This window comes from Phaethon aethereus (genome assembly GCF_964289735.1).
Source record: "Phaethon aethereus genome assembly, chromosome: 3".
In the NCBI taxonomy this organism is placed as follows: domain Eukaryota; kingdom Metazoa; phylum Chordata; class Aves; order Phaethontiformes; family Phaethontidae; genus Phaethon; species Phaethon aethereus.
This window is the reverse complement of record NC_138576.1, coordinates 96,694,275-96,705,912: the sequence shown is the minus strand read 5'-3', so window position 1 is coordinate 96,705,912 and position 11,638 is coordinate 96,694,275. Positions and strand designations below refer to the sequence as shown.

The 11,638-nt window shown below is 40.2% G+C and overlaps 1 protein-coding gene across 1 annotated transcript in view; it reads left to right on the top strand.

Annotated features, from left to right (window-relative positions):
• Positions 1-8,678: 8,678 nt before the first annotated feature.
• The window catches only part of KIF6 (kinesin family member 6), a gene marked incomplete at both ends in the record, with an annotated part of 170,230 nt that continues 167,270 nt past the window's right edge, over positions 8,679-11,638 (top strand). The window contains 2 exons of the mRNA XM_081998055.1: positions 8,679-8,744; positions 9,620-9,729. Coding sequence (XP_081854181.1) covers positions 8,679-8,744; positions 9,620-9,729 — 176 coding nt within the window. The remainder of the gene's footprint in view (positions 8,745-9,619; positions 9,730-11,638) is intronic.

Below are 11,638 nucleotides of genomic sequence, written 5' to 3'. Positions count from 1 at the left end.
AAAAAGGTATTATTTACCTGAAAGTAGGCAGAAGACAGGGATTTGGTTTTGTTTCTTTTCTTTTTCAAGTAGTGTTTCTTGCGCGCATCTCAGCGGATCAGACTTGACCTCTGTAAATACAAAAACTTTTACAGGGAGTCCTTGCACATCTTCTTAGATTCATACCATTGGAATAGTTCACAAAATTATAGCAATTGTAACTGTTAAGAATCTTATCTGTTGTGTTAGAAGCAAGTATCTATGTGCTAGTCATTTGCAAGAAAAATTATGTTCTGAAGAAAATCTCAAAAATGAATTTATGTACTGATGAAATCTGTTATTCGTGGAGGCGATATGATATACATATTGAGCTATGTTTTCAAATATCATATCTAGTACTTGATGTTGATTAGGTTTGGAAAAATCTGACTAGAGTGTGTACAAAACACTGCCCTCTCCTGGGGGTCACAGAACAATGCAAACTTGAGCAAAAACTGCAGAGCTCCTGATTTTGTGAATAGTATCTCCAGTAAAAGATATACTATTATATTAATAATATCTTAACATGAACAAATGCTGATGGAATATATTTGTCTGTCAAATTACCTCCAAAGTCTTTAGGAACCTCACTTTCTGAAACAAAGATCTGCAGTATATAGAGTGTTGTTGAATTTATAACGCACCACCTTGGTTATAAACAACATGTGAAAGATCAAAATTCTTTACAGTGCCTACAATAAGACTTTGATTCAGTGAAGAAATAATGGAGATAAAGTGAAGTACAGTTATTAACGTAGAAAAGAGGGTTTATTCTATTTTCAACTTTGGCCAATTTACCTCTGTGTTATTTAGTCATACATGAAAAACAGGTAAAACGCATATTGTCGCTTGTGCTTGTAATCCTAGAGTCCTAGATTCAGCCTTAATTTGAAGAGGATTTAATTCCAAATGAGAATTGAAACTCGCTAATTCATTACATGCTTGGGGATCCTTAAGTGAAAGATCCGAGGAAAGTCTAAACAACGACTAAATACATAATCCATGGCCAAGATAGAGATGTAAGATCAACATTGGGTAAATGAACATTTTGTATTTTAATACGGTGACTCAGACAGGAAGTCTGCCTCTTCACATTGGCAAATAACTGATGTCTGCAGTCCCTGGATACCAACCCCTACCCGTTTAGAAAATTTCTCAACTGCAGATGCACAACATCAGCATGTGACAAAATCGCCCAGCCTTAAATGCATCTGGCATTTGAGACTTGAATGAGCAATAGGATTTGGCTTATTTTAAATGAAAAACTGGACACTGAGAAGAAAAAAAACCAAACTAAAACTCTTTTTTTCCTGCATTACTTGAAAATATGTAGTCTTGTAAAAAGAAAAAAAAAAAAGACTAAACAATGTTGCAATGTGTTTGAATAACAGCTATTCTTTGGTTTCCAATAGTTCAAGTGCACTTCTTAATTTTACATTGCTTTGATGTTAGTCTTCTACAAGTTTTTGGGTTTTTTGGTAGTTTGGAAATATTACTTTGGGATCCTGTATGCTTCAGTAACAGCATGCATATATCCCACCTATTCACAGATTTACATGGGGGAAAAACAGTATCAAAACCAAACTCTGGGAAAACCAGCTACTTTGCAAATGATAGCACATGAACACAGCACTGATTTGTGTGTTGTCCTGTTTGTCCCTTATTTACAACAGCATGCAAATACATGGAAAGTTTAGTGGGAAGGTTGGTCTTGGTCTTTTAAGGTATTCAGTGGCTCGGTATTGAAGACACCATTTTCTCTGACTTCACTGCAGGCTGTGCTTGCATAATTGGACACATTGCTCAATTCCTCTATGTCTTAATATTCTCCTCTAAGAAAAAGGCATGTATGACCTCTGCAGATAAATGTGTTAATGTCTGGCATGCCTGGCTGGAGCGTATTATATTCATGTTGAAGCACCACTGAGCCTGTGTAAGTACTTATGTATGCTCATTATGGCAGCTTCTTGAGATTAGTGTACCCGGGAAGTATCATTTCCCTTAGTTTTAGCTATGCTGTGCTACTTAGATTATGATGCAAACTTTTGCTTCCTTATAAGTGGCCTGTTGTACAACTCCCTTCATCTCGTTCTAGATACAAAAGTTTCTCATCTGCTCACCTGCTCAAGTACATCACCCCATCCTAATCCGCCTTCTGATGAGATCAGCTATTATTCTTCTGTATTTTTCTTAATTACTCACTCTCCTGTGTCTCTTCACTCTCCCCACACTAACACCATATTTCAGTCTTTTTCATCCACATAAACAGGCAGAACAAAAAGCCCTCAAGTGGTCTGCTACCTTTGCTTCCCTTTGCCTCCAAAGTAATACTTCATTTTCCTCTCTCCTTTTCACTTTTACATTACTTAAAACATGCAGCTTATTTTTACTGGTTGGAGTTCTCTTTTATACCTATATTCTAGAGATTTCTTCAATATACCTCCCTGCATCATGCCCTCTATTTTCACTTAATAATTGTGAAACTGAGATCCAGGCCTTTACCCTTACCCTTTTGAACTACAAAACTTAATTTTATTCCATGGCTCTAATCACCTTCCATCGCATTGTTGTATTTTCCTCCTACCTATCCCCAATGAATGAAATCCTCTTTCCCCTCTCAGCCCACACAGAAACTCTCAGAATGCTGTTGCTAATATTATTCTTTCAGTTATCACTCTGATCATGCTTCAGGTAATTGTGCCTCCTCCAGTGTTACATTACTACGTTTGTCTTTAAGGTCCTTGTCCATTCTGTAATACCTTATTCATGACCAAGTTGCAGGTAGGTTTCTGTCTATGATCATTTCATAGTATCAGCTTCATGTTACATTTTCAAACAAACATTCCCCTGCTTTCTGCTGTGCTACTTCTCATTCCCAAAAAGAGCTCTTCACAAAAATCAGTAAAATGACATCAGTGTCTTTCTTTAAATCCTTGTTATGGTAATGTCTGTACAACAGCTTGATATGAGAATCCTAGCCTCTGACTATAGTGCTAATATTATCCATGCTATTTCCTTTTATTTTTCTCTTTTCTTGCATTGCCTCCTGTCCTAAACTTGGACAGCAAGAGCTGTTTGGTACAGGGATATTTCTCCTTTTTTTTTTTTTTTACTCTAAACTTACACAGTGCCCAGCAAAACTTCTAATCCATGGCTTCAATTTCCAAGATTTATTATAAATCAATGATGACTAATAATTATGTTTCTTAATGTTCTGTTGAAGCTGATAAGATTGTAATCCTCTTCAAACAAGAGCATACACAAACTAGTCATACAATGCCTGTAAAAGGAATTATTTGTTGACCAGAACTGAACACAAGAATCTAAACTTCTCACCAGTTTTCACATCAAAAAACCCAAAACCCCACAGCCTTTTCTACTCATGGTCACCTAGCATTTTATCTGTCCCTTGGTCAGAGACAACTCAGTAACGATCTTCAGAGAGTATCATGACAAAATGAGTAAGAAAAATTATAATGCTAAAGAAAAATGTGGGAGGGAAGTAGAGAAAATTGCGCAGATAACATCAGTGTTGCATTAGAAGTATGTTCATGTCTCCTGCTAACACTTCTTACATTGTAGTTTAAACAAAGGATGCAGTTTACCATTTAGAAAATGAGGAAGAAAAAAAAAAAAAAATTGTTGCCTGTTGCAGTCAGAGTGCTAAGGATCCCTAAAATTCTCCAGGGAATTTTGGTTTGGTTTGCTCTAAAACAGACAAATATATAAATACATATATGTATATATATATGCATATATAAGCCCTCAGGAGGATATTTTAAGATTTTCTGTCTTGGCTGGGTTTACCAAGATATACATTTTTAGGAAACTTATAAATGTTTGGTAAGAATGTCAGAACAGCATTGAAATTTTAAGGTGCTTTCCAAATGTGACTCTAACATATATGAAGATGTAGCTCTGTCTTCTATGAAACAGATTACAACATAGCCTAAAAGACAGAAACATCCCTGCTCTTCTCACAGGGCTGGACTATTAAAAGCTGAACAAGGCAGTTTACATGAATTTACATTTCAATACCAAACACATAAGCAGAAAAGGAAAAGGTTATAGGGCTTTGGGATGCTACTTGAAATATTAAAAAAATATTGCCACAACTTTTTCACATTCTACTCAAATATAGAAACTTATGTTACCACACCTTTTACAAATAAAGGTTGTATCCTTTCTGGCAGAGCTCATATAACATGCTCAACAGATATTATACATAAGTTTAGGCCAAGTTTCAGACCTTAAATTCTGGTCATTTAGGAATGGTTTCTGGTCATGTAGAAGATACATATTTGGCACTAATACTTCCAGCAGTTCTATGATGAGACAAACTCAGAGTTTGGCAAGAGTTTTGGCCCTTCATCCTGATCTATGGAAAGATTTTAATGTTCTAACTTCTCATCATTATCTCAGCCAAATGGCATGAGAGTTGCCAGGAATAAGTAAAGTCTATGAAAAGGAAAACTTTGGAAAAAAAAAGACAGACTTGAAAGTTTGGGCTATTATAAAACTTACAGGGCTGTTTATTTGGAAGCATATTAAGTTGCTAGGTGACATAATGGAGCACAAGTCCTTGAACTGCCAGCTTTAGTATATAATATGACATGCATTATTTTTTTAATCGGAAGAAAACTAAAATGGTAAAGGCAGATGATTAATTGTGATGTTGTAACTATTAACTCAGAATGCAATGGCTGACCTTTTTGAAACATGTAATTGCCAGATCCCGTAGCTCATACAGTCACATATGGCTGAAGGTCCCCTACAGCCTAAAAATTACAACTGAGAGCATGGGTTTTTTTTCACATTATCCATTGACAGTGACTTTATACAGAACATAGATATACATTACACCCAGGCATAGAGATATTAGCATGGTTAAGATAACAAAATAAAGTGAAGTTGAGTTCCATCAAGTGGTTTGGGGGAAGAGAAAGTACACACACTGCCTTTGCCTTCTCACTCCCAGTATGGTTCTAGAAAGACGTTTCAGTGTTCTTAAAAAAGACTTTTTGGAATAGAGATTCTTGATTTCACCTTCTGGGTCAAACCTCTGCTAACATAAGTGATCATATGGGACTCTTTCAGAACTTTATTATGTTTTCTCCAGTATCCAATATGATATCCAGTATGTTTTCTCCAGACATCCAGTATGAGCTATGGATGTCATCTATCTGGAATTCTGTAAGGTCTTTGACGCAGCTCCCCACAACATCCTTCTCTCTAAATTGGAGAGATACGGATTTGATGGATGGACTGTTGGATGGATGAGGAATTGGATGGATGGTCGCATCCAGAGGGTAGTGGTCAACAGCTCAATGTCTAGATGGAGATCGGTGACGAGTGGTGTCTCTCAGAGGTCCGTATTGGGACCAGTCCTGTTTAATATCCTCATCAATGACATAGTGGGATTGAGTGCACCCTCAGCAAGTTTGCACCAAGATGAGTGGTACGGTTGACACACCTGAGGGACAGGATGCCATCCAGGGGGATCTGGATGAGCTCGAGGAATGGGCCCGTGTGAACCTCATGGGGTTCAACAAAGTCAAGTGCAGGGTCCCGCACCTGGGTTGGGGCAACCTCCAGTATCAATACAGGCTGGGGGATGAAGGGATTGAGAGCAGCCCTGCTGAGGAGGACTTAGGGGTACTGGTGGATGAAAAGCTGGACATGAGCTGACAACGTGTTCTCACAGCCCAGAAGGCCAACCATATTCTGGGCTGCATCAAAAAGCAGCGTGGCCAGCAGGTTGAGGGAGGTGATTCTGCCCCTCTACTCTGCTCTGGTGAGACCCCACCTGGAGTCCTGCATCCAGCTCTGGAGCCCTCAGCACAGGAAAGACATGGACCTGTTGGAGCAGGTCCAAGGGAGGGCCACAAAAATGATCAGCGGGATGGAACACCTCTCCTATGAGGACAAGCTGAGAGAGTTGGGATTGTTCAGTCTGGAGAAGAGAAGGCTCCAGGGAGATCTTATTGCAGCCTTCCAGTACTTAAAGGGGCCTTATAAGAAAGATGGAGACAAACTTTTTATCTGGGCCTGTTGCGATAGGACAAGGGGTAATGGTCTTAAACTAAAAGAGGGTAGATTTAGACCCTTAGAATCTTAGACACTTTAGAATCTTAGAAGATTCTTTTACTTCCACATCAGTTCCCCATACTGTATTTATACACATGCATATAGCCTCTCATATTTAGCTTTTGCTAAATAAATCAAGTCCTACTGGTCTGTTCTCTTACAGAAAAATCTCTATGAGCCTAATCATTCTAGTAGCCCTTGTATTTTAGAACTTGAAGAAATAAAAAGAACTGACCACAAAGACACACAATAAGTACTCTGGAGGTCTCACCAGGACCCTGTACAATAGTGTGAATGCTTCATTTCCTTTGTAGGACACATTCCAAATTCATTCAAGAACCACAGCTGCCTTTTTTCATCAGCAGCTGTCATCTGGACTTCCACAATCAAGAAAATCTAGCACAATCTGTTGTCATCAGTCCTCAGTTAAACATGCCTGCCTGATTTTGCACCTTACACTACATTTAACGGTTATCTATATCTATTCCTCTAATACTCACGGTCATTCATCTTCTCCTAGGTATCTTGATACTTTTCAGCACATATGACTCTCAGCCATGTCATCAGAGTTTATACACTGCCATTTTTGGCACAAAGTTATTGATTTAAATATTACATAAGATCTTTCTCCTCACAAAAGTCTACTAATTAATTTCCTTACAGCCCAAGAATACCCTTTTTCTTAACAAATTATAAAAGATCACCTCTAACTAGGTTCTCACCCATCTTACAATTCTTCTACTGATCTCCAGTCTTCTGCAGTCAACATACCACATACTCCACTCAAGAGGAGTCACTCAGGCTAGTCCTGTGCAAATCCAGATGGATGCCACTGTGCCATTGGTTCAAAGTTTACAGCTCAGACTTTGTGCCAAAGGAGGGCACTTAAAGCCTTTGCAGACCAGACTTTGTCCCAAAAGCAATGTAGTCTCATTCACCCAACTCTATATTCCAGCTACTGAACACCAGCAGACACAAAATGGCTCTCCACTGTAGGGTTTCAATGTCCACCACCCAGTTAATTCACAATTCAGCTAAGGTGCTAAATAACACAGTTGACTATTACATTTGCTGTTTTCCAGGAATACTGTACTCCTCTGCATCTGTTTCAATATGAAAACAAAGAAACACAGTTCCTGGACCTTCAATTAAATGTCCCAATTATTTCAGAATTCTGGGACTGAAATTATCTACTCTTCCCTCTCAAATCCCCATCTCCTAGGCTAAATTCATTGAAGTCTCTGGGTTCTGCTTCCCTCTTGGCTGCAGTTATTTCCCTCTCACACTTCCTTCTTGTTAGTCACTTCTGCCTCCAACATCACCTTCAGCATCCCCATCCCTGCTGACAAAAGACAAAAAGTTTTTGTAGTTTAGGAGCAATGCTGAGATGATATTCAGTATTTATTCCATTATCCCATTCCAATGTCGTGTTTTTCCTTCACTCCCTATTTAATGACCAAGTAATTATTTCCCATTTGTTTTAAATTTCACCCTTTTGACTTTTGTACTCTACTTTAGTTGGTGATTAGTCCTTTTCCATTTCATTCCCTGAAGGCTCACTACTTATGCCTCATATGCTTTCTGAGACAGTTTTTTTTTCACTTGGGACAGGAATCCTTTCCCCTACTGTTTTTCTTACTTGGAACATAAATTCAACATACTTTTACCATATCTGAATTAAAGAAATTTCTATCCTCCTCCATAATCAAGTCCCTGATTTTCCATTTAATTTAAATTAGTGGACTTGTAATCTGATCTTTACCACTATGTCTCACCAATACTAAGGCCAAAATAGTATGTTGTTTGTGTGACTTTTCAGCGAGCATTTCACAGAAGAAGAGGGTCCTACTATTACTTTTCTGTAAGTTCAGCTCTAGAACTTCAGGTCTCATTACAAGACAACACCCTCTATTTGCCTCTAGCAGTTTTTTCAGAACCTTTACTCCAACTCTTTTAATATTAGAATTTAAAAAATGATGACTTAATTGCATATAATCTAGGTATTTTCCCCCGATTTCCCTTCCAGATCTTCCAACTGGTTAACAGACACTTCTCTTGAACCAACTGGCCTTACATGGATGGTTTCAGACAGAGGAGGGCCGCGTGGACACACAGGTAAGACACAACGCCACAGATCTGTCAGGAAATTTCTGGTGTGCCCGTGGAGCGACCCACAGGCGATTTAAACGCCGCACCTCTCGGATGGGCAGAGGCCTCGGGGAAAACAGCTGGTGGGGAATTGCCATTAACGGCCACGCACCTGCGACAGGGACGGCTGCCACCCCTCACAGATGGAGCCTAGTTAGTTAGTTAGTTAGTTAGTTGGTTGGCTTCTCGGCTGCTCGTTTGCTCCTTACTCCTCCTCCTCCGAGCCCCAGCAGGGAGCAAACAGACTCCCCGCCCAAGCCAACCGAGGGCATGAGGTGATTCGGCGGGCACCAGACCCCCCCCCCTCACAGTGGCTCGCGGCAGCCGCCGCTTCCCGCCCGCCGCGGTGCACGCTGGGTAGCGTGCCGTGCTTACCGTTGCTAGGCGGGCGGCGGCGCCGGCTGCTCCGCGCTCGGCGGGCAGCGATGGTGAAGGAAACCATCCGGGTGTACGCGCGGGTGAAGCCGCTGGGCAGGCGGCAGCAGGCGGGGGTAGGACGGGGAGCCAACTGCTGTGCTGCTGGGGTGTGGAGTGGGGTGTCCTGTGGGCCTGCGTGCGGCCGGGCCGCCTCAAGGCGGGAGGGAGCGGGGCAGTGACCGTGCCCCCCCCTGTAAGAGGTCCTGGCCGGCTTGTGAGGGCTGAGAGGTTTGTACGTGGTCGGGTACAGAGCAGAAAGCCAACAGCCCTCTACTGTTCTCCGAAGCCTTAAGAAGTTAATAAAATCACGAAGTATAGGAGCTTAGGCTGCAATTATTGAGGGGGAGGAGGGAACGAGGAGCTTCTTTCCTGACTAGTTGTGAGAGAAAGGCTCCGCAGGAAAAACATTTGACGCTGGTCGCTGGTGCAGTTCAACACGGTTCTGAACGTTGAAGGGGAACGTGTAGCTCCCAGTATTTAGCTACCTTTGCAAGAGATAATAAAGACACTGAAAGCATTCCTCAGAAATCGTGCATTTAAGTCTCTCTATTGTCGTCTTGTTTTAAACCAGCTTCACTCATTCTGTAGTAGTCTTTCCTAATATATTCTTCCAGGTTTTTTGGAGGGGGTTGTACTGGGGGCTGTGCTTTGTTTTATATAATGTCTCAGATATTAAAGTGGTTTGGTAAGCAAATTATGTCAAAGAGGCTATGTTTACCGTTTCAAATCTTCTTGTAGTGTTTACATGGTAACAAACAGGATGATGTTGGTATGTGCTTGTTTTGTTGTATAATAGTTGAAAGGAGGATCTGCTCACGTATTAAGCAAAATTTGTATGAAGTTTTTCTTCAGGCAGTTACAGGTGGTAAGCTTACATAAGTGTCATACCTAAGGTCTATGCTGCTCTGTTGATAAAATTATTTTGTTAATTCATATTCATGCTCATTAGATTTATTCAGTTGATGATGGTGAAAAATCTCTGTCCAGTCTGGAGATTATTGTGCCACGTGATATAGCAGATGGGTTCGTCAATAATAAACGAGAGAGCTACAAATTCAAGTAAGTAAAAAACTATCTTCTGCCTTTAGTGATTGATATCACTGTGTAGTGATACAGATTTATAGAACCTGGAAAAGCCTGTTCTTAAAGTCAAGCTTTGGTATAGTTAAGTTTATTTCTATACAACTCCATTAACAAGAGGAATACTCTAACACATAATGCTCTTCACCTGACCGAGTTTGATAGCATTTAATAAAGTTGTGGGGTTTTTGTCTATCCATTGCAAGTCATTATACATTTCTAAGTCTCATCTCAAAGATTGCATCTTCATTTATCAGTTCTTCCATTTTTATAGTTTGTTTTGAATTTGTGTTTGAAAATTGAATGCAGGACTGTGTGTTTTCTTGTGATCTAATGAGTTGGCATAGGCTGGCTAAAGATGTCTTGATGTAGAACATTCTGTTTAGAAACTATGTTTCAGACATAACCAAAACACAGTAAAGAAAACCAGAGATTGTTGAAAGAAACAAAACCATGGCTGTAGAATGTAAATACTTTTTAGAAACTAAAAATAAGTACCAGCAATATCAATTAAATAATTTTATCTTTTCAACAGAAAACTTGGAGGCAACATTTTAAAAAATTTTGATGGTAAAGCAAGCTAGATGCATAACCACCCCTAATGACTTAGGTTGAGATTTTCTTTTTCCAAGTTGTATATTCATTGTTTTTTATAATAACAAATGAATTAAATTTGTTGCTCTATGCTATTAGAAAAGAGAGCCCCAGATAAACATCTGCAGCTCAGACTGATGTCATTTTACATCAGCTAAGGAAATCTGTTCTGCTTGGGAAGAGAGGAGCTGCCCTCACTAACTAGATTAATATGCAAAACTAGCTTAGGCTGCAGATGCCCAAGCCAGCTGTAATGAATGCTGATATTTTTTTCTAACTTTATCATTTATTAAAAAGTCTGTAGAGATGGATTTTGAGGAACACTATGCCTTATTATGCCTAAGACGATGCAAAAATAATGCTATGGAGCACGCATTTCTTTTTCCTCCATAAAACTCATACTTTCATGCAGTCTGTCTATCCTGGTCACCTCAAACATTTTTCTCCTTTGTTCTTCCTTTCTTATATGGGAATCAAACACAATTGGTTGAATGACTTGACTGAATAATGGTTGGCAGGATAGAACATATCCCTCTATGCTTTGTGTATTGTGTTTGTCTGTGGTGATGTACACATTGCATAATCCCTTGCAGTCCACGGTGCCTTTCCACATACCTGGTGTCCTTAGTGTCTTTCTATATACCCTGTGAAGTTCTGTGTGAGTATGCAGCTCCAGATAGGAGCAAAAACACAGCAGAGCACAAGCACTCCAGGAAGTTTCTGGAGTGTATTAGTGACAACTTACTAACATGTGGTTAAAGAGCCAATGAGGTGAGAAGCTCTGCTGCACCTCGTATTTGCAAACATGGAAGAACTGATCAGGGATGTGAAACTTGGGTGTAGTCTTGGCTGCAGTGGCCATAAGATAGTGAAATTCAGGATCCTGAGAGGAGGGAGCAAGGCAAAAAGCAGGATCACAATCCTGCATTTAGGAGAGCAGACTTTGGCCTGTTCAGGGACCTGCTTGAAAGAATCCCATGAGACACATATCTGGAGAGAAGTCCAGGAGAGCTGGCTGATTTTCAAGGATCACCTCCTCCACGCTCAAAAACAGTCTATCCTGATGGGCAGGAAATGACGAAAGGGCAGCAGGACACCTGCGCAGATGTGCAAGCAGCTCCTGACTAAACGCAAACTTAAAAAGTATATGTACGTGGGGTGGGAGCAGGGTCAGGTGACCTAGGAAGGCTGTCTGACGAATGGGATCAGGACAGCCTAGGTAAGTGCACAATGAGGGGTGTTGAATATGAGCTGAGCTGCTGGACTCAGAGGGTTGTCATCAGGGGCACAAAGT